The 24,391-nt window shown below is 36.3% G+C and overlaps 1 protein-coding gene across 3 annotated transcripts in view; it reads left to right on the top strand.

The window, feature by feature from the left end:
* The window catches only part of col19a1 (collagen, type XIX, alpha 1), a 367,958-nt gene that overhangs the window by 49,233 nt on the left and 294,334 nt on the right, over positions 1-24,391 (top strand). For all 3 annotated transcript variants that reach the window (XM_031902344.1, XM_031902343.1, XM_031902345.1), the window contains exons 3-4: positions 5,128-5,196; positions 6,158-6,257. In XM_031902344.1, the coding sequence (XP_031758204.1) occupies positions 5,128-5,196; positions 6,158-6,257 (169 nt within the window). The remainder of the gene's footprint in view (positions 1-5,127; positions 5,197-6,157; positions 6,258-24,391) is intronic.

The following is a 24,391-nucleotide window of genomic DNA, read 5'->3' as shown; positions in this document are numbered from 1 at the left end:
TCCCAGTGGCCTCAAAGTAGGTGCTTTTTTTGATTCTTGGCTTGAAGGCAGGTTTTGGTTGCATTAAATCACAGAGTAATGCCAAACATCACATTCTGTAGGCTCCACATATGAGCAACCAAATCATAGCTCTCCTTTGCCACCCATGGAACTTTATTCATGCTTGTGTTGCCCCCCAACACTTTTTCTATTTGAATGCGGCTCGTACATATAAAAGGTTGGTTAACCCTTCTCTAGCATGTGGGCAGGCAACACATGAGATAAGACAGGTGTTATTTAGTGTTATAGAAATGAAAATACACAGCAGCCCTTTAAATTGGACACACATTTTTGTGGTCATCTCTTGCCCCTTAAAAGTTGACTGTGAGTGAAAGAGTCTTGTCTAATAAGTTTAGGTTTTTAGTATGTGAACTGAACAAAATACGGTGAATGTGTTTTAACAGCATGCATGTGTAATTAGAGGAAAACTAGTTAACTTATACTGTGAGTATTATGCTTAAAATCAGTGTACGTTTATTAATATTTTACAAGAAGATAGCTTTAAGCACCATGCAAATTCTTATGGCAAAAGTGGAATGTAATTAAGTAAAAAGCAAGTTCTGTTTCACATAGTGCTTTATGCTCTGGAGAAATCATTACTTTTGTGGGTTCATTTTTTCTGCATTTTCTTTTTTTTTTTGCCTTTGTTTTTAACCGATTCTGGTTGTGCTAAGACATATATAGTCAAGTTAAATGTTAAACAATAGTCCTCTTTTACATAATTTGATATCATTTTTTCCCTGCTAAAGTTAACAAGAGAGTCATTTACATTCCTGTTCCCTGTTAATATGCTATCCACTTTATTTAGCCTATGGATTCATAATGACCTAAATCTCTCAAGCTATTAATGTGATTTCTTACACTGTACTTCAGTCTTAGGATCAAAAATTCAAGTTAATATGCATTACTTATAGCTCTTCTTGCTGCAATCTATTTTTAGAACAAAGATATTTCATTCGGTGAGCCACATGGAACAGTGATTTTTTTTTCTGAGAGACGGATTTCCTTTTGAGTAATTGGATTTGATTTCAATTTCAAAATATTTTATCAAAATCTTGAAATAATTAATGAGCGCTGTGCATGTGTTAGGGCTCAGGCTAGTAACTTTCTCACTCAAATGCAATCTCATTAAGATCTGAACAAGTTTCTAAAGTGCAAAATAATTGCATTTTCATTTTTTGATTGCTAAAGCTGATTTCAGAGAGAAGGATTCAGTATTGTTTCACTGCACCAACAAATACAGCTAGCTTTGCTTCAGATCCAGCATAGCCTGAAAAGTAGTATGGACACTAATAAAATTCCAACTTATTCAAATTTGAAAAGAACCAATTATGTATGTACCTATGAATACGTGTGAGAACACACAAAATGCGTTCTATTCAATAAAGTTTTTGGAACTTTTTAAACCCGCTGTCCTGTAACTTGATCAGTATGTGCCGAATGGTTTGAATTTCTGCAAGCAAATAAGTGCATGCACTATAGGAGTATGGATATTTGCTGTGGTACATATCTAAAAGCTGTTCAATGCCAATATTTGGGATATTTTTGACAATGCATACAATCCCCCACACAAACTCCTAAGAACATTTATACAATACCCCACACAGTGGGCAAAGCGCATAAAACACTGTAACTGGTCATTCTTTTGCAATTTGCTCACAATAAGGCATTGTTTGAATAGCCACAAGCCCCTGCTCTCCGCTTCAGAGCAGAGAGACCAGAAGATTGCTCTAAGGCAGGTGGTAAGGTTGGGGCTAAAGTGCGCCTCCTGATGCTCCTCTTTGAAGGGATATTTGATCCAGTGCTCCCTGCAAAAAACAATGTATAGAAAAAAGCAGAAATAGAGACTGCACTCAAACAAAATTCAGTGGTGGAGCTTACCCTATGCCAATGTACCACAAAAAAAATCAATGTTTTTGGGGGGGGGGCATTCCCTCCCTTCGTCCCTGCAAAGAACAAAACACCCCTGGGCTCAAGTGCTTTTAGAATAGCACTAAGATGCCCCATAATGCTCTTGCTCTTTTGCCCAGGGGCTTTGAAATGAGCCCTCTAAACTCATTCTCTGTTAAAACTATATGAATCTGAAATCTTTTATTATAAATAGGGCTGTTAGGCAAGTATCCAGATATATGTTTTTGTAGTAGAGTTGTTTACTTGGTAAATCCTGTACGATCCCAATACATGCAGGCCTGGAAGTAAGGTTTGCTGCAATGTGTTCACTTAAGCAATTGGGTGTATAATAGGCCAGCGATGTGTATGTGATGTATGTATGTCATATAGTTCTAGTGAGTTAGTATGTTCATTTGATATTATCACATATATTTAATATTATAATTACATACTTTTAAGTACATGCCATTTTAAAGTAATAATTGTGCTGCCAGGATTATGAATCAAGTTATATTTTTAGCAACTCCATTTGTTGCAATGTACAGGAATATAGCAGAGAAAAAAAAGTAAAATTCTAAAGGGAGTTTTCTGAACATCTGGTATGCAATTACACATACAATATTTCATTGCCATGCCCCTAGCGTGCTCCCATTGAACTCAGTGTAATTAAGCAGAATAAAACTAATGTTCTAGGAAAGGCCAATTTAAAATATACATTAAAGAAATGCTGTTTATTTTCTAATAAAAAAAGGCTCATAGAGGGGGCACACATTTGAGTAAAGTGCTGTTCATGGCATGGTGCTGAATTAACAACAGTTATACTCCTATGGACACACAGTTTGATGTAAAAGGGGTATATCCTAAGGCAGTTATTGGCCTTATTGCAAATATGCAGTACAGTGAGCCATACAGTAATTCAATAGTAAAATAATGATCAGAGTTTTGAGTTGTGCACCCAGCAGCCCTCTATAAAAGTTAGAACTCACAGTTGTATTATTTGCTTCCAATGGTAGAGTTATCAAATCTTTGTTAACTCATAAATCTACATTTTTCATGACTAACTAGGAATTTATGTAGATACAGGATGCAGGCTCTAATTGTTCGTGTGCACACATTATGCTTCCAAATTAATTATTAATGAACCATCTAGTATGTTTTTATACATATATACATATACATTATTATATTATCATATTTGGCCATGTATTTATTGAAAAAAAATGATCCAATGAGTGGCCCCTGGGTGCTGTCATTAGAAATGCGTTGCTGCCATCAGAACACTGAACAGCAATGGTGTGTATGGCAGGGTAGAAAGGAGAAAGCCACTGCTCTCCCCCCAAAATATTGCTGACCATCTACAGGTTGCTAAAGATCATTTGGACAAACCAGAAGGATGCTGGAAAAATGTTTTGTGAACTTTTTGGCGCTTTTTGGAGCATTACATTTGGAGGAAGAAAAAAGCTGCATTCCAGCATGAGATCCTTAGCCCATCTGTGAAACATGGTAGTGGGAGTGTTTTGGTTTGGGTCTGTTTTGCTGCATCTGGGCCTGGATGACTTGCCATTAATGGAACAATGAATTATGAACTGTCTGTGAACTGAATCTCAAAAGCCAGTGGGTCATGCAACAGTACAATAATCCTAAACTACGCAAGTCAAAGTCCTGACCTTAAAATAATGGAAAAGTTGTAGAAAGACCTAACGTGGGTTGGTTCATGAGAGGAAACCCACCAACATCCAAGAGCTAAAGCTGTGTTGTATGGAGGAATGGGCTAATATTCCTCCAAGTCAATGATCAAAGGAATGCTACATTTCTTGGTAGCTTAATGCACAGAATGTCCTAATGTCCTACATATATTAATAATGGGTGAGTGCAGAGGAAGTGTCTGTATGAATGTTGTGGGCACAGCCTCATTGCATCCCCCGTCTAATAGTATAAAATTTATTGGTGAACACAACTTTCCATTGTGTGCTATAATTTATACAGGAGCAGTGGTCAGCTCCATGTTGTAGCGCCCACCCTTCCCAGGTACTGTCAGGTGATCCCAGTGGAGCCAATAAAAGGGCAACCATTTGGTGGTTTTAACCTTGAAAGCAAGCAAGTTGCAGGTAAAACTCAGTCCCTTTGTTAAATGTATATTGAAGCAGCAGAATGTTTAATGAATCAGATAAAAGTAAATGTAGGACTGGCCAGACTGGGGATGAATTTAACATAGTTCGCCAGCTTGAATTATATTGCAATATATGGGGGTATTTCTTTGAAGGTTTCAGTCACCCTGACTTTGTTTCAGGGAACACAACCAGGAAAGTCAGAACAGTAGTTTCCATGTGTGTTCCCTTGAAAAACATCACAGGGGGAGGCTCATTTATGAACATTCTCATTTTCATGGTTTTAGAGGTTTTTAAAACCACAACTAAACTAATTTCGACTAAAACCACAAATGTCTAGTCATTTATTAAAATCTGAATTGAAAAAGCAGGAATGAAAAAAGACATGGGAAAAAAACACAAAAAATTTAACTTTTCCTTACACAAATGCATGCTTCCAAAAACCCTGAAAACCTCAAAAACAAAGAAAGATCTTCCAGTTGTAAAATGGACACCTGCCATTCTACATGGTCTTGACAACTTTTAGATGGCATATTTTTGCTTTCAGATTTGTTGCATAATAAATCATGAAAATAATCATACTTTTTTTCAACAACAAACCTGTATTCGGTTTGCATGTGGTTTGTTTGTGCTTACTAATTATGTTATGTTAACCATGCACCCAGGCAGTATCTGGAGTTCTCTGTGTGCACCATTCCTGGACTTTGCCCTCCCCAAACACAATGAATATGTGGCCCCTTGAGCAGAGCAGATCTGCGGATTTGCTCCATGTTGTAAAGTCTCTTGGCAGATTTTGGAGCTCAGTAAATAATTGATTGTAATAATAGCCTCCGCTGACCCCTTTCCCTACCAAATGCTAGGGCTCATCTGAAAGAAGGGGTCCTGCATGTAATAGTGTCGTGGCTGAGAGCACCTGGATTTAGGCAATACAGCCAACAAAGGGTTACAAATATTTGGGTAGAACCTTGCAATAGGGAACTGAAATAAAGGCAATGCATTTGAAAATGTATTATTATTCTGAGGTGGTAATTTTTCTTGCATTAAAGTAATTGTGTAAAAGTGTAATAGTGTGCCTATGTTTTCTTAACAGTATGTCCAATTTTAAGGACTGATGGAGTTGAAACTAGACAAATTTACAAGCAAGATGTTGATATGTCAGGTAATTATATATTTTATATTTATCATCTATCTATCTATCTATCTATCTATCTATCTATATATCATCTATCTATCTATCTATCTATCATCTATTAACTATATATCTATTTCTCTCTCTGTCAGTTTCAGTCAAGGGTACATTACAACTATACTGTTGTGGGAATATAGTAGATGTCATTATTGAAAAATATATAGTAAAATCAACTAGTTTTTGCTTAGTATGCATTGGTTATGCAGTATAATATTTTTAGCAACTCATATTCCATCTAAAAATGGTTGAATACTGTGTAGTCTGTATCAACAGTAAAAACATTTTAAAATTTATTTTTGAATAAAACACAGCACCTTCAGGCATATAAAAGGAACTAAATGCGTATTTTATGTGGCAGTGTGACTGCTTCTCCACATGAATTTGTTAGGTACCCTGGTTCTCTTAGAGCATTCCCTGCATGTTACTTTAGCTTCAGGCAGGTTGATAGGTATATCATTCCTAACACCATCTAAACTACCTATTGGCCCACAGCAGGTAAAAAAGCAAACAATGCCACTGGGCAACTTGGCTTAACAGCAACAACAAGGGTAATGATAGAGCAAGTGACTTCAATGCTAGCAGTTGAACTTTGTGACCAAAGAGACTGTAAGTGAGAAGTGATTAAAGCCTGCAAGGCCTACAGCAACAAAATTCAGTACAACTCAACAATATTTTGTGATGTCTTTATTGTGACAAACCACAACATTACCAAACCATCTGTTCTATTGTTAATTTTATCACTCTTTCTTTTAACAGTGATATATATAATTTCACAATGGCATGTTTCACAAAATGTATTTGCATAGAAATATTTTACTTTGTGGAAGGGTTTTGTACATTGCACAGATGGGGAAAATGATTTGACTATACCATTAAATGATGTTATATTCAGTGCCTTAGATCCTTAATGTCATAATTGTTCTTTTTACAGGCTATGACCTTGCTGAACGTTTTTCTCTTAGACAGATATCATGCGGCAGTGAGCATACATGTTTTAAGCTTGGAAGTACGCCGCTTATTAAAGAGACAATGTAAGTAATGCATTATTCTTTGATAAAAAACATATTTCATTTCTTATTACTGTCTATATACTGTAAGCTGTCTATATACTGTATAATGCCTTCTTTTATTTAGTAGAATCACCTACAATTAAATTTACCGCAGCGATAGGTAATTTTGATAAAAGCACCTCTTTTACTTTTGTCTGGAGTGCTGGCATCAAGAGTGCTGGCATCATTATACATCAAGAACCTGTGACTTTTCTCTTGCAACCTAAAATATTGTTTGTCTAGTTTAATGAAATGAATTTAGAGCAGTTACACTGGGAGGGGTTTAAATGAGAGACTGGTATATGAATAGGAAAATAAGTAATACAGAGTAACACCAACAAAAAAAAACCTGTAGCCTCATGGAGCAATAGTTTGCTGGCTGCTGGGGTCAGTGAATCCCAAGCTGCAAAGAAGTAGAAGATGATGGCAAATAATTCAAAAACTATAGAAATGTAATAGTGAAGAAAAAAGAATTGGCTATTCTATAACATACTAAGGGGCCCATTTACTAACATTCATTTTTTTCTGTGATTTCTGTTTTTTGTGCCGAAAAATTTCGGCATTTGTTATGTATCAAAACCATGCGAAACACAAATGTAAAAATACACTATTTTAAAGCTGCCAATGTCATGTAAAAGTCAATGGGAGTTGTCCTAGGCAAATTGTAACAATCTTTATTTAATTCATGGTTTTCTAGGTTTTTGGAACAGTAAGCAAACAAAAATTCTTACACAAGAATTCCTGTTTTTGTTCCACCTTTTCATTTATTCATAATTTTTATATTCCGTTCTTTTAATAAATGACTAGACAGATAGTTTTAGTAGAAATTGGTTTATTTGTGGTTTCAAAAGACTTTAAATGCACTAAAATCGGAATGTTGATAAATGGGCCTCCACAATTTAATCTGGTATCTGGTATAAATCTTGCAGATTTTTTGCGCCACTGCAAACTAAAAGTTTCTGAATGTATAATATAATGGCTAATGATGTACCGTATTTTTCGCCCAATAAGACGCTCCGGAATATAAGACGCACCCAATTTTAAAGGAGGAAAATCTAGAAAAAAAAGATTCTGAAGCAAATACTGTAGTAAAATATTTTATATCAACTGTATAAAGTTAAATGTCTCTGGGCTCGCACATAAGGAGGCTTCCCCCAGGGCCCCCCCAAAGCATCCTTCAGCTTCCCCCAGGGCCCCCCCAAGAATCCTTCAGCTTCCCCCAGGGCCCCCCCAAGTATCCTTCAGCTTCCCCCAGCCCCCCCCAAGTATCCTTCAGCTTCCTCCAGGGCCCCCCAAGTATCCTTCAGCTTCCCCCAGGCCCCCCCCCAAGTATCCTTCAGCTTCCCCCAGGGCCCCCCCAAGTATCCTTCAGCTTCCCCCAGGCCCCCCCAAGTATCCTTCAGCTTCCCCCAGGGCCCGCCCAAGTATCCTTCAGCTTCCTCCAGGCGCCCCCCAAGTATCCTTCAGCTTCCCCCAGGCACCCCCCAAGTATCCTTCAGCTTCCCCCAGTGCCCCCCCAAGTATCCTTCAGCTTCCCCCAGGGCCCCCCAAGTATCCTTCAGCGTCCCCCAGGGCTTCCAAGCATCCTCCAGCTCCCCCACAGCATTCTTCAGCTTCCCCCCGGGCCCCCAAGCACCTTCCATTTCCCCCCAGCGGCCTCCGGCTTCCGTGATGTCTTCCTCTCTATGCCGCGGCTCCCAGCTTCTTCTGTGCTTTTATAAGGTTGCGCCCTGTGCGTGTGACGTCAGTACGCACGGGCGCAACCTTATAAAAGCGAGTATGTGGCAGAGAGCCACGGCACATACAGGAAGACGCATTCGCTGTATAAGACGCACAAACTTTCCCCCCCCCAGTTTTGGGGAAGAAAAAGTGTGTCTTATACGGTGAAAAATACGGTAATAGATTATTTTCACATGATATTAATTGTTATCAATGTATTCACTAATACATTTATAAGTATCATTTTCCCAGTAAACTCACTATTTCTCCCTGTTAAAAAACTAACATCACATCTTTCCCATAACACAATTTCTAGCATTTTTTCACATAATGCCACTCCCCACTATTACGTGGAATACATTTTGCTTTGGTGCTTTGTGAAACATCTTTTGAACATGTCTTTGACCTCTATAACTTAAATAAGTGGAAAATACAATATTTCATTGCTGAGTTGTCATGGAATTAAATCTATTGTCCCATAAGATTATTATTATTTTTTTTTTTTTGTTATCTTGTAGAAACCTTGTTATGGAGGATAGATTTTATTTATGACTGAAACTGTTTTCATAAAATACATTTAAAACTTCATAGATCTAGTTTCCTCAGCCCAAGTTATCTTAATCTGTTAACTAATTCTGGGCTCTATTTATGTGGTGATGAAAACTGTGGGTTTAGATAACATCAGTGACAGAACACAGTTTAATAAACAAAGCTAGAATTTCACAAAGCATGAGGGTCCTGCTGCTTTTGAGCCACAACGCATGAGGGGACTGCTGCTTTTTGATAGAAAGGAAAAAGATAAAACCATATGAAAACAGCTGTTTTCCAATTTAAAATTGTATGCATATTTTGTCATGTTTATGCTAGTATCTTGGTAGGCATAGAAAACTTTAGATATGCTAATACTCATTACTATATTTTAGTGCTCAGTATTACATTGGAAAATCCTTTTTCACACTGTAGCTTGTATGGATATGTGCTGTCACAAAATAAATATCTCCTAAATTACTGTTAATTGTGTGCTAAAATCTGCAAATAAGGGGGAAAGTGTTCACCACTGGACATTGAATTAACAACTGTGTCTGCTTTTTAGCATTTTCATTCTATGACAAGCATGTTCATCAGGACATGGTTTTATTTCCTGCAGCCTCAAAACATGGACAATTAAAAGCAGACGATGAATGCACATTTATTCAATGCTAGAAGCCACCCACCATCCCCTAAGAAGTTTAACAGATCCTTCTTTTTTTCATTTATACCAATTTAAATTTTGCTACAAAACACTTTACTGCACCTAAAATATCTACAGTACAAGGTCGCCATTGCATTATGTGCTATGAAACTTTAAACTGTATTTAAAAAAATCTAGCATGCCTTATATGTCAACATCCATATAACGTACAGTACATATCCTACTTGTGTTAATGTTTCAAGTGTCCTAACATGAACTGTTGTCATAGCTACATTCTAGATTAACCGTAAATAAATCTTTTAGTCTGAGGCGCAAAACCACAGGTAACGCCACTACAGGAAACACAGGATATCTAATTAAGCTGACTTAGAATAATAAAAACCTCTTGCCTACATCTCCAGTTACTCAGCAGTCACCCATTCAGCTAGGATGTACATCTTCTATGACAGCAATAAACAGATTTATCTTTTAACAAAGTAAATACTGCAGATTGATTTGATTTGTAAATATCTGACTGAGACTAAAGTATACTTAGTTATACATTCAGTCTGGTTCTTTTACATGTGCTTCTCTATATCCACCTGTACTCTGTTAAATATTGTTTTACATATAGTTATGACAAAATATGTGACACAAATTCTTATTATTTTTACATAGTGTTATGTTGTTACATTTGATTATACATCATACATATTTGTTTTTTGCTAGAATTTTTTGTTTGTAGGGTACAGTCCCTTTATTCTACTATTAACTATAAGCTATTCTGTTTGAAAAAAAAAAATATAGAGCACATATTTATTTAAGAGAAATTTACTGTACAGGTATGGGACCTGTTATCCAGACCTGGGGTTTTCCGGATAAGGGATCTTTCCGTAATTTAGATCGGTACTGTTTTATTATTACAGGGAAAAATGAAATCATATTAAAAAATGAGAATTATTTTCTTATAATGGAGTATTGTAATTCGGAACTTTCTGGATAATGGATTTCCAGATAAGAGATCCCATACCTGTACTATAAGATGAGTCCAGTACAAGATTCACTTTGGAATTCATCAAATACTATAATCTAAAATAGTCAGATTAGTTAAAATTCTAATAATTGAGGCATATCATCTGGACCCATGTTGACACCAGTCTTCAGTTTGTTGGACCAGTTAAAAAAATGTTTGCTCTGAGAAGTCATAATTTTGACAGGTATACTTGAATTTCAATATGGAAATTGTGTGTGTTGGGGGGCTTAATCTACATTGATAGTTTTACTGATGATTAAGACCCACTTTTATTGCTACTTTTTATGCATTTTTTTGTTTGTAGATTCTGATGTAGACACCACAGTTCATTGTGTAAAAAAGGGTAATCTTTCACTGTTTTCACTGTATTAGGACAAATCTGACAAATCATGTATCACAGTTGATATAAACTACTATTTATGAGAGCTTTTAGAAGAACGTTGTGGATAAACGGACTGTGTCCATATTGGATTTCAGCAAATTTAAAGTTCACATTCTGTGTCTTTTGATACTTCTAAGAAGAGGTATTTAAATGTATTTTAGGAGCTTTAAAAGTCAATAATTCAGATGCCAGAATAGCTAAGCCAGATGTTAAGTAGATCAGGTCTCTTTTTTTTTTTTTTAGAATCAATTGTATTTTGTAGTTTTGACTAAAACCTTTGATATCTCAGTCCATATATGCTGTATTCAAGCCTCAGAGCACACAACATGTTGTATATTACAACTATGAACATTGTTGGAATGGAAGTTTTGTTGTATATAGTACTTAAAAATAGTATGAATTATTTATGAAATTATTAGTTTGTTTTACTTTAAGTGGGGTATAAACGCCCTCCATTTCACAATAGTTTTACATAAACTACTAAACTGTAAATCTTATTGTTGAAAGAGAAAATAAATCTAGTTACATATTATTTTATTGTTGAACCACTCAATGAAAAACATACAGGAACACAATTCATAAAATTTTAAAAATGACTTGGTATGCATGATACAGGCTAAAGACCATTTTGTTTAAATTACCCTCCATCACAAAAAACTATAGGTCAGAGTATAAATAGAAGTTCTTTCTCTTAAAAACAGTATGTGCTTCCCACCACTATAAAAGGGTGATTACGTTTAAAGTTTTATATTGGTGTGTTTTAAACATCTGGAAGGTTTACCCTCTTCCACCCTCTTCTTTGGTTCAGCATCATTTGGTTTATATGAAGTGTGCTGTGGCTGACACACAAGGAAAAATGTCAGGAAGAGCTAAGCCTTTCACTGATCCTTGTACATCACTCAAGGTCCTTTTCATTTAATATTATCAGGACTGGCAATGGGGCATTTTAGCTGCAATAACTGCTGGCAGACAAAATGCCCTATGCACACAACCCTAATACATCTTTGGGGGCAAGAACTACCTGTATTTCCTGTGTCAGTCAATTTACATCAATAGGAAGTTGCTTGGGTGGCTGCAAGCATTTCTTTGCCAGCTAAATTACACTATAGGAAATAGTGCCATGTGTCATTATCCTCAGACTGTCTGAATTTAGGGTGTTAAAACCCTAAATACAGTAAGAGGCAATTAAAAGTCAAGGGGTCCTGACACCCCAGACCTTCTCTTACCACTGTAAAAAGTATAAAAAACTCAAAACATGTAATAAAACTTACACCTCACTCCAGATACCTTGTGTAAAGGTTTAAATGGATAAATAACTCAGCACTGGAGTGCCTTCTTCTGCTTGTCAGAAATAGGTCTTATGGGGGGGGGATAAAAAAAGGACAATAGCATGATACAGCAAACACTTGCGCTATTTCACTCTCTAGTATATATTTAACATCAACATTAATTGGTGACCACCAATATTAATACACATGCGTCTGGTATAGTACAGTGATGCTATGTGCCAAATGTAGTGTAAATGCATTTAAATGCAAATGACAAATGCAGTTTAAATGCATTTAAACAATCTTCTCAGAAAACTTCTGCATTGCTAAAAATGCTCTCACCTAGTGGTAGATGTGAGCATAGCACCCAAGCTGTAGAAATATCACATAATTGTTTGCAGTAATAGTCAAAACTTCCCTGTACAAGCCTGCAATATTTTCTGTTTCAACCTGCTGTACTTAGTGATAGTATCCTTAGATCTATACAGAACACTACTGTTTTGTGCAGACCTCCACAGACAGCTGAACTCCACCAAAATGACACAAGTATGCAGATCTTTAAGAAGTTTATTCCTATATACCCTAGAAGGTTAAGGGCTGATTAGAACTCAGGTTATAAATCTGTCACTTTAATAAGACTGTAATAAGTTCCCCTTATTAAAAGTATATTACTCAGCTTTGGACCTGATTTATTTTTTATTTAAAGACCTTCATCTATACTGCACAGAATGGCTATTAGTCTAAAAACTGGCAAATTACTAATCAAGCAGCAAGACAGGCCTGAAGAATGGTGGGCAAAGGGTTCTACAACTAAATGTATATTTAGTATAAAGACTTATTTAAAGAACTTTAGGTATTGTAATACATTTAAAAAAAGTAAATACCAGATCACTTAAATGTTTTCTGTTATACATTTTGATTTTAAATTAGTAATATAAAATAATATCTAAAACTAGGAATAGCCATTTTTATTATCTATTTGCAATAAACAAATTTTAAAAACTGTTGATCACTACTGTCATTATTTAGGGGATTATCTGCCCAAAATAATTAAATAATAATAAAAATAAATAATATTTTAGCAATTTTGAATGATTTTATAGTTAATGATGAATGTAATTGATTTTAAAGGAGTTACATGTCTGGTGTTAAACCTATGAAACAATGTAGCAGAAGCCAGAAGAATTACAGACCTCAAGGAGAAATTACTTCTGCATCATTATTTCTAAAGTTAGAACCAGAAAACAAAAAGTGATAAGCAAATAGAACATGTATTTAATTAACATACTGTTTATTAAAAAGTTGCCTTCCATTAAGCAAGAATGTTTTTTTTTTGTAGAGCTCTGATTTTAAAGCTAGTCACATTTTTTATTGCATTTTTTTTGCGGGGGGGGGGAGGGTGCTTTGTACCCATTTGTGACCCTCATATTATTAAGGACAATTTCCTGCATGGTCTCTGTTCGTTAAGCCTATGTCATAAATGATTAAATACAACCGATTTGATGAGTACATGTATTATCCAGATTTTATTAGTCAACTGTAGTACCCTTTCATTCACAGATGAGTTGTGATCATGAATGATTATATTTGTGCTGTATATTCACAAACACATCACTGGCTGGCTAAACAGAGAAGGCTTGTCTATTACCAGAAATAGATTCATGGATATGCCAGTGAATAGTGCCAGTGAATATAATTATAAAGCCTGGTTGTGAGACAGCCCTGAATTCTACTGTACAACTGACCTATTCAAAACATTTATTTATGTAATTCATACCATTTTGCAAAACATGTAAATAAAACATGTTGTGGAACATACATACAGTTTGTTCAGACTCATAATTCAATTATTGGCTCTTTTGGGGGGGGGGTGTTCGCGCGCGGGGGGGGGGCGTAGGGGGGCGTCAAACGGGGCGGCCTCGGGGCACCCCCAGTAGAAATCCTCCGCTGTTTGGCAGGCATATCCCCCTGGCTGGAACTATGAGGTGAAAACATGACAATTGCAATTTCAATTTCAATTTTCAACCTGTGGTGCAGTATGTATATGACCCCCCCCTTGTTTTTTATATACCTAGTTATTCGAAGGTTATATGCCAGAAAGCCATTATATACTTTTACATCATTGTTCTCATTTGTTGCCTACTGTATCTCCCTAGTAACAGCATCTGTGTAGCAGACAGTGTACCTTTATGCCTTTTAAGCTGCATCCAGAATCAATAATGACTAATGCCAGAAACACCATCTGAGATTTAAAAATGGTGTTAAAATTCATAAGAATCTTCTACAAACTTGTTTGCTATGCACTCATGACCACTTAGCAATGGCTAGGGGAGAGGAAATTGTTAAAGAATACGTAAACTTTTTTTTTTTTTTTTTAAATCTCTAAGTTTACTCTTTACATCCCACAGAATACCATACCTTTCTCTTTTGAGCCATATTTATTTAATTTCTCTAATTCAAGGAGCTGCACTGCATCTTTTTACTGACCTACTTGTCTAGCTTGAAGCCCTGCACCTTTTGCTTTCTGAGCCCTCCTTCTCTCTCTGACTATGATGACCTCAAAGTGGTGCCTACTGTGCATACTTGATTAAATTTTAATTGGAGCAGAAACAGTGAGCAAATCCCCAGAATAACATACCTTTCGCCTTGCATGCAGATTTATTTTGTTTCCCTGTAACATGCAGCTGAATTCTCTGTATCTCTTTTACTGACTTCCTTGTCTAGCATAAAGCACCACCCCCTTTTGCTTTCTGAGGCCTCCTTCTCTCTCCAATTATGATGAACTCAAAGAGGCACCTACTGCACATGCTTTATTGCTTTTAACTGGAGCAGAAGCAGTGAGAAAACTCCCAGAACAACATACCTTTCTCCCTACATGCAGATTTATTTTGTTTCCCTGTAACATGCAGCTAAATTGTATCTCTTTTACTGACTTACTTGTCTAGCATAAAGCCTGCCCCTTCTGCTTTCTGAGCCCTCCTTCTCTCTCTCCAACTATGATAAAAAGGCTTACCTATCCTATAACAGGATAATCTTGGGGGGGCAGGCCTAGCAGGACCAGGGTCCATCAGCAGGCAAGTAAAATCCTATGTAGCTGTGATGACAGATGAAAGCACCCCTAAAACTTAACACCTACAGCGTAACACCTTAACCGTACAACATTAAGTGAAAACATAATTATTACCAACTGTACAAAAAATAAAATCTAAAACCCTAGATATTATAACTTAAATAAGTAGTATGCAAAGTATAGCAAAATGTCATTTTAGTGCTCCCAACTAAGCAGAATAACAAAACAGATTGTATTTGTCTGAAGTGCTCCATATAGCCAGGTCAGCTGGCACTGAAGAGGGTAATATGTAAACGGTCTTTGTTGCTTATTTTAGTTTGGGATTATTTTTTTTCTGTATTTAACTAGATATATTGTTGAATTAGGCTTTAAAACACTAAAATGGCTTCTAATGGAGCACCTAAGGGTGTAAGCTATTTGATTTTAGGTAATGTAATATATTTAATAATTTAATCTATATAGGGAGCCATAGTTGGGTTCATGATGTATAGGCCAGATGTAAGTAAGTTGGTATGGTAACCCATATGCATGTACACATTGAAAATATAAATGGATTTACTAAGGAACAAGGAAGACGTCTTACAAAATGTTACAGTCACAACAAGTTAAATAGTCTAGCCAAAAAAATGCCACAGGTTTTGTAGTATTACATGTATTTGTCTTGTTATAAATATGTGATCCATACATATCTGATATAAATTCATATATAGGTATCGGACCCATTATTCGTAAACCAGTTATCCAGAAAGCTCCGAATTACGGAAAGCCTGTCTCCCATAGACCCCATTTTAATCAAATAATTCAGAATTTTAAAACTGATTTCCTTTTTCTCTGTTGTAGTAAAACAGTACCTTGTAATTGATCCAAACTAAGATAAAAAAAAATCCTTTTTGGATGCAAAACAATCCTATTGGGGTTATTTAATGTTTTATTGATTTTTTAGCAGACTTAAGGTATGGAGATCCAAATTACAGAAAGACCCCTTATCCAGAATACCCTTGGTCCCGAGCATTCTGGATAACGGGTCCTATACCTGTACAATAATATAAATCATAGCTGTGTATGGGGATTTTGTGGTGTATGTTGTATTTTATGCAGTAAATTACTAGATGTGTAAATTAAGAACACATAATAAATCATTATTTGCCCATTTAAGGCCGGGTCTTGAGAAAGATTCTAGAAAGGCCAGATGTTTACTATCTACTTGTATGTATTTTGCCCCTATATGTAACAAAAGCAGCAAACTTTGTCCAGGTGCAGTACCCCATATCTCTGAAACATGTGACCAGTAAATTCTACATGTTGATTGGTTTCTACAGATTAAACAAGACCTGTAGTAAATGTTGCACCTTTTATTACATAAGCCTTGTGTGTTATTTTTGGCAGGATATATGCCAAATAAACAAACACACATGTATTTAACAGTAAAACTGAAGTAAGTGTATAAATTCTGTTTTATCTTTGCCCTTTTCAATGTTCCTACTAGTAAGCTGCCATGTTTACCACCTTTCAATCTTGTAAAATCCCTGGCTTATATGGACCTAATTAATGTATTGCATGGTTTTAGCCATGTTTTCCGCGAAGCACCTTTTGTTTGGTGCTGCTGCAATTGAATACTGACCTTCTTATGAACTTTGGGAATCTTTTTTCAAATTATATATTCATTGGTAAAGCTGGAGGGGGGATTTTCCTGTGAAGGATGTGAAATATTTGGTTACCGGACTGTAAAGAGAATTGATTACGTGATATTTTAATGCTTAACAACTAGATTGCGGTTGCTTGGCAGGGACTGACAATAATATCAGATGATATAATTAGGAAATATGGCTTTGTTTTCTCATTAACAACTGGTCACCAATTGAATTGCCTAGACAAATACAAAATGGCTTAGGTTTCAGAGCTCCTGTTGCTGCCATGCTAAATACATCAACACCCTGCCGGAGAATGGCTTTTAAAGCTTATTCTGTGAGCTCTGCTCATCAAATTATTTGTAACGTGACAGGTGATGGTGTGTGTCAGCTGGGAGCAAAAAAATCCCTTGCCATAAACTCCAAGCATCTCTCACTTCACCCTCAGGAAATGTAATGTGGATCGTCTTTCTCTTCATGGAATACATTCAGAAGTCCCATTGATACTTGTAAATACGGAAGTCCGTCTTCAGCTCTTAACTAGTCTTTCCATAGCCAGAAACTATTTTAGAATGATTAGGTTTGTTTGATGAATAATGCAACTAAAACTCTCAAAACATACTGAATTAGCATTAATAGCCAATGTTTTTCAGAGACAGACATTAATCTAGTCAATAAGGATAACCCCCTGTTTATTTACTGTTAAAAAGTAGAACAAGTCTATCTTTGTGATAGTCTATTTATTATGGCACTTATATTATCAGAAGATAAATGCTGTGACAGGGATGTATTAAAATAACTGGATGAACCGCACCCTACTGAAGTCCAAGAAGTGAAACAGACTTATACATTTCCTTGGCGGATTTCCAAAACTCAGATCTGCATTACACACTTTAATCCGTAGTTTACAATATCCCACAGCTAAAATAATACTATTTTGTATGTATTCTACACCTGTCACCACTAAGTGAAAATTGCTATTACAGCGTGTATTTGCTACTGCAGTGTTTGCATTATTTTCAGACCTCTGTCATGAACTTAGTGTCCAGAACTGCCTTTCCCCTGAAAAGAAACCCTTTGTGTCCTTATACAATGGAATTTTTGACTCTCATTTTATTCTGATGCTTGTTTTTGCTGGGGTGAGGTTATACATATGGAAATAAATGTGATTTGAAGCAATGGGCAGTGACTTGTGTCCCCTCAGACAACACGCTACAGTACATAATCTGAGGGCAACTAAACAGAACCATGAGTCATAGTTACACAGATACCAACAAAAGGGGTCAGAAAGGGCCTGATTTACAATTATAACCTATTTATATAGCACTTACATACTACACTTTGTGTTTGGTCATTGACATCATGTCCTGCCTCAGCGAAGTCTGATTTTCCTGTAAGAGTCACACAAATAAACAAGGGTCAATTCAAACAGATCACTTTTAAACTACACTTTTATTTGTGTAATACTGGCCAAAGTTACTATAAAGCTAATTATTTGTGACTATACATGCATATTTCAAGCAATAAATCTGAGGAATTGTAAAATTGCGGGATAGGTATTAGATCTGTTATCCCAAAACCCACAAGTCAGAAAGTTCTGATTTATGGGAAGGCATCTCCCATAGATCCATTTTAAGCAAATAATTAAAATTTTTAAAAATCATTCCCTTTTTCTTTGTAATAAAAAACAGTACCTCGTACTTGGTGGTAAGTAGTGAAGAGCAAACTTTTTCACCAGGCATGGATTCGCAGTGAAATTTCGCATTTGCCATTTAGTGAAACAAAAAGTCAAAAAAGTGTGGTCACATTGCACACTCTAAAAGTGTGCTCAAAGGGGAAGTAATCTTTTGGAGCAAAAAGAACTTTTTCAGTAAGAAGTTTAAATACATACACTGCTCACTAGTGCAAACTAAAAGCTCACAGTCTTTCTTCCACTGCCAGAAATGGCCGCTAAAAAGTTCCCAGGTTTGCAAAAGCTTAGGCCCGGATTTGTGGCAAGGTCACAAAGGCCGGGACTAGGGTGGCACAAATTAAGGGGCAGCATGCTGCCCAGCGGCAAAAAAAAAAAATTTGCTTACGCCTGGTGTAAGAACAAAGGATGTGTGCTAGCTTAGGGGGGCAGGTGCGGGTGCTGGAGGCTGGAGGCTGCAGAAACGAAATATGGCCCTACTAAAGCTTTATTAAAGTTCGCAAAGCAACATTTGTTTGCACAAAGACATCAAATTTCACACTGCAAATATTTTTTTTATTATATTGCCCCATTAAGATATGGAGATCCAAATTACAAAAATATCCATTATCCAGAAAACCCCAGGTCTCAAGCATTCCAGATAATAGACCCCATACCTGTACTTTAATCCAAAGTGTAAATTGTAAACACTGATGAAGATTCCATTACATCATTTACTAGAGCATCCACAAAGCAAGTTACTTCCAGGCAAAGGAACCGTACAATCTAATTAACAGTATACATTGTTTTTATGTAAGGGAGTTTTTGATTGTCCAAGGCCATCTTATATGAAGCATTCCATCCGCCTCCCAGCATATCAACCCCATTATGTAGGGTGCGTTTACCAAGACGCTCTATGCATGCTAAAAGCCAAAATATTGATAAGTTCTTTAGAGTCAGTTGACCGAGACTAGATACAGATTTCAAGCTGACATGACATATATAGATTGAATGTTAGTATTAAATGAATATCATGATACGCAGATGGCATTTTGGTTATGCTAAAATGCAAGCCATCACATTTTTTTTTTATTAATGACTGATATAATCTATATGACACATAAAATATATGATTTTTTACCTTTATAACATACATTTGGATATTAAGTTCCTAAAGTATAAAGGAATGGAATTTTATGGTATTCAGAAACCCAAGAAAAAAATAAAACATTGTGAAATGAATGCATGTAGGCAAAAGTCAGAACTGTAACACATGCATATAAATATATTTACAGTATAAACCCTACTTTCACCACTGTGTATGCAACATATTGCCCTCATGTAAGGCTCTGCTGGGGCTGGATCCCTGGACCTCCTGCTTGCTCTCACTGACCACTGGGCCAGGAGAGCAGCAGGCAAGTGCACATCTCTCATTTATTCTCCCATTCACCTGTATACTGGGCTTTGTTACATCACCCCAGCAGCCTAATTGGGTGGGTGGGGTTAGTCAATCAGGGCCCTCCTCCCTGGCAGTGCCTGAGTATTGGCCTTGATCTGAGCTCTAATGCACTGTCCCTTGGTTTTCTGTTTTAGCTCCAGTAGTGCTCCAGATTCTACACCTGCTTCTGCCTGTTCTGATTCTTCATCCTCTCTGTTCAGTCATTTCCTCTTCCTCCACTCCATCCCACTCCCCTGTTCTTGCTCCTTTCCCTGTCTGCACAATTCTAGTCTTACTCCAGTTCACTCTCTCACCCTGTTTCTACACCTGCACCGTCCTGTTCTTTCTTAGAGTCTTCACCCGCTACATTGTCAATCCTGTCAGACTTCAGTCTCTTTGCCCTCTCCATCCCTCCCCATACAGTCACTGATTCCTTGTCCTCTCCACCCTACATTGTCCTGCTACCACTTCTACGCCTGCTCTTCCCCACTCCTTCTGTTTCTGATTTCTTCCCCTCTTCACCCTCTTCCTGTTCTGTCGTTCTGCTCCTGTTGGCACTATCATTGGTTCTTGCCTGAAGGACCCACACCTTCCCCGCCTTTCCTCCTTTGCACCTCCTACCTTTCCCTGACACCTCAAGTCAAATCACCAAAAAATCATTCTCCCATATACTGAATAACTGGAACAATCAACTTCTAGCTATCAAAGGATTTGCTAACTACTGCAGAGCATCCCTTTCCTAGCAGTTCATATGCTAAAGAAGATATAGAAAATGGCCAAAATTTAAGTGGGCAAAGTATTTTAGTAACCAATTGGCAGAAAGCATTTACTGGTCACCTGTTTAAAAGCAAACATCTTATTGGTTTCTATGGGTTACTGTTCCTAGGCAAACTTAGTGCTTTTTATTACATATGGAGGTAAGAGACCTAAATTACTTTAAGAGTAATGGCCTTCCAATAGCTCTCAACTTTCTACCCTACTAATTAGCTAGTATCAAGTATGATTTTTACTAGCTTAATGGTAACCCTTTGAGAGATAGAGAGATGGTTTTGTGAAAACTCTTGGCTTTAAAAAATGCACTCATGTTTTTTTTAGCATGTTAATGTGATGTTAGCATTAATGTCTTAGGGAAAGACATCAGCAAGGAACTGTAAATGCAAGATATACTTTTTAAGCAAAAGGTATCTGTTAGGAGCTAAGAAAGAAAGAATATACTCCTTGGCTGTTATATTTATGCATTTCTTTTACATATCACATAATAATTCTGTTTGGGCAGCTACACATACATCAGGTTGTCAGTTTTCAGTAGGAGAAATAGTCTTCATACTATGTTATTTTAAAAAGAATAGTGCACAGCTTCTGTATGTAGTCCCATGTGCATCAGCCCTGTGGAAATGGATAAAAGTCTAACTGATTTCCCTAACCACTATTTGATATATTCCAATGTTTATCTCCTTCCCTGGCATTAAGGTCAGCTACATGCCTTGTGTTGCAGACAGACATGCACGCCAAGTACTTTTAGCTTCAAGTGCTCCACTGGCTGAAGGAAGGGAAATAAAACACATACTGTAAATGAAAGGAATAAATTAATTTGATATATGTTTACTTGCATCCTAAAATAATATAGTAAGCATTATAAAATAAATATGTAGCAAAATCTTTAATGTTTTCTAAATTAATAACACATTGAAAGCAACCATATGTGTTAAAGTAGTGAGATCTTTAAAAAAAAATAGCAGATATGTTGCAGCCTAATGCAATGAAATGAAGCACAATGCTCATACTTATTATGAAATATGCCTAATTCAAAGGACATACCCGGTAAAAAAAAGTATGTATATCAGAGAAACTGGGAATCCAGCCCTATACTAAAGCAGCAGAAGAAAATTTGCACATAAGGAACCTGCCTAAGGAGATAATAGCTCTCTACATTGGAAACTAATTCTTGTATTGCTGCTATTCCAATTAAAGGCTGCACAATTAAATGCTAATTTGTCTGTCATTTTAAAGTAGTGCATGATGCCAATAGGTAAATGATCTGCTGAAAGTTTAGGGCTTTTGTGAAATGGTTAATATTCTAAGCAATGCCTTGAAACTCTCACCACAGCATATGGCAACACATTGACAGAACTCCACTGGAGAAAACATTTTTCCCTAATACTTGATTTTTGGAACAATCAGTCGCTGACAAATTTGCTTCCTGGGGAGGTTAAAATAACCATGGCAATCCTTACTCACTTACAGATAAAATGAAGTTGCTATAGCAACAGCTGATTCATTGAAACAGATTAAAATAAAGTAAAAATGTTTTGAAAATAAGGAAGCGGACATATTGAAATTTATTTGAAAATTAGTTTTAATGACAACAAAAACATAAGCTAAAAAAACGAAAAAAGAAACTATATTGATTTCAAAAGGCTGACCCAGCAGAGACTAATTTTGATTTTTTGGTATCATGGTCCTTTACCATAAACAAACAGCATTTGAAATGAGCCTCTTTATTTTTCAGTTGAGGCCCTCTCTTATATATTTTTTACTGTAGTATTCAAACTACTCTTTAAAAGCTGCAGGGCAAAACATCAATTCAAAGATAAAATTAAAACACAAGAAAACCAAAAAAAAATATCTTAGTAGACCAAACATATATCATTCATAGCACTCCAATCCATGTAAATGGAAGATCCTATTACATTACTCACAATAAACTTAATTCCAGCAGTGTCTGCTTACTTTATGTTGATGGATAGATGCATAAATTTGGTAGTAGCAACTATAACAGTTTATTTGTATGATTGTCTTGCTGAAAGGGCTGCTTCATTAGAAGATTAAATCAGATTGGTCCATATAACCATTATTAACTGCAATTTTTATCTTAGAAACTGCACTTTTGTCCATAGTTACCTGTAGCTTATGTGTTTTTTTCCTATAGAAAAACCCCAACCCCTGCTTAGTCAATTTTACTTGTGCAATATCAAATAATATCAAAATATCAAGCTACCAATTACTCCTCTGCAAAAATCACTGGGGTTTCATGCTCTGGTCACCCTTCTCTAGCACACACTGGGATTCAAAATAGGCCCTGGCATTTCAAATACACAGAGGCCCACACAGGCCAAATAAATAGTGACTGTCTATGGCATTTTATAGCATCCCCCCTGGCTTTTGGCAGAATTCCCAGATTCCCAGTGCATGCCTGATCCTGGTACAGGTATGGGATCCCTTATTCAGAAACCCATTATCCAGAAAGCTCTGAATTACGGAAAGCCTGTCTCCCATAGACTCCATTTTAATTAAATAATTAAGAATTTTAAAACTGATTTCCCTTTTCTCTGTATTAATAAAACAGTACCTTGTGCTTGATCCTAACTAAGATATAAATAATCCTTATTGGATGCAAAACAATCCTATTGGGTTTAATTAATGTTTTATTAATTTTTTAGTAGACTTAAGGTATGGAGATCAAAATTACAGAAAGACCCCTTACTCGGAATACCCTTGGTCCCGAGCATTCTGGATAATGGGTCCTATACCTGTATAAAAAATATTTGCTTATACCAACCGGACCATGAATTTATTCATGATTGAAAAGTTTATGGGATGTAAAACACATATGTTTTCACACTCCTGGGTCTTATACAAGATATGTATTATATTTAATAGTTTCCAATAGATGACCCTTAGGTAATTATATGGCATTCAGAAGAATGGTAATGCTGCGTTAATAAAAAACGCAAATTCTTTTTCCGAGATACATGGGAAGGGACTTTTTTTTTAGGTGTGAGGGGTCTAAAGTTAAACATTGGTTGCCATATGCAAAATTAAAATATATATAATATGGAAAGAGTACATTTACAGCTGTTTGGGGAAAACTAACACATTCTTTCCCAAGGGGGTAAACATCCCACAAAACAACATATAGAAATCTTTAGAGCTGTCAAAATTAAATGGTAAAATATATGTGTGCTACTGATGAAACATGATTTAGTAAATAGGAAGGTTGCCATCTATTTTAACCTCAACTACCTCATAAGCATATGTTAAACTATTGAGAATAGCATGGGCCCGAAAGACATGTCACGAGTGCAGAAAGGAAGTTTGCTTCGTTTACAGAACAGTGGTAAAACGAATCTGTTAGCAGAGCACCTATGTTGACAGTCTACTATTTTAAAGAGTGACTATTTACAGCACTTCCTGTGCTATTCATAGCCAAAACATTATACAGCTTATTCATATCAGTTTCGTTGTATGGTCAATAGTCAAAATCTAAGGTGTTTATGGCAGTGGGAAGTTGAGAGGATGTCTTCCACAAACATTTAATATTCCACACAGTTTTGTAAGGCACGTAGGGCATCATTTTAAAATTAAATTGCAATTAAATCTGATTTATACTGTAGGGTATTTTAAGCACCATCACCAAGTGAATAAAATGAAGAAGTTATACTATGCTAAAATACATTAACTGAGATTCATCACACAGTAATTAACTTTCTCTAGGAGACCATATGAGGCATATCAATAATGGCAGATAATAAAAGCATGGCATTAATGTAAGTGGCCTGTAATGGAGTATGGAACATTCCTGTGTGCGGACTTGCAATGACCTGTGCTTTGTGCTGCTTGGTTCAACAAAAAGATTTATTTAGGAAAATGCAGAAATGAGCAGTACACACTACTGCTTTCAGGAAAGTCACTTAATAAGCAGTGTGGGATAGTATTTAGTAAGGTTACTTCATGTTGC

This window comes from Xenopus tropicalis, chromosome 5 (genome assembly GCF_000004195.4).
Source record: "Xenopus tropicalis strain Nigerian chromosome 5, UCB_Xtro_10.0, whole genome shotgun sequence".
NCBI lineage: Eukaryota > Metazoa > Chordata > Amphibia > Anura > Pipidae > Xenopus > Xenopus tropicalis.
This window is presented reverse-complemented; position numbering and strand designations above follow the sequence as displayed.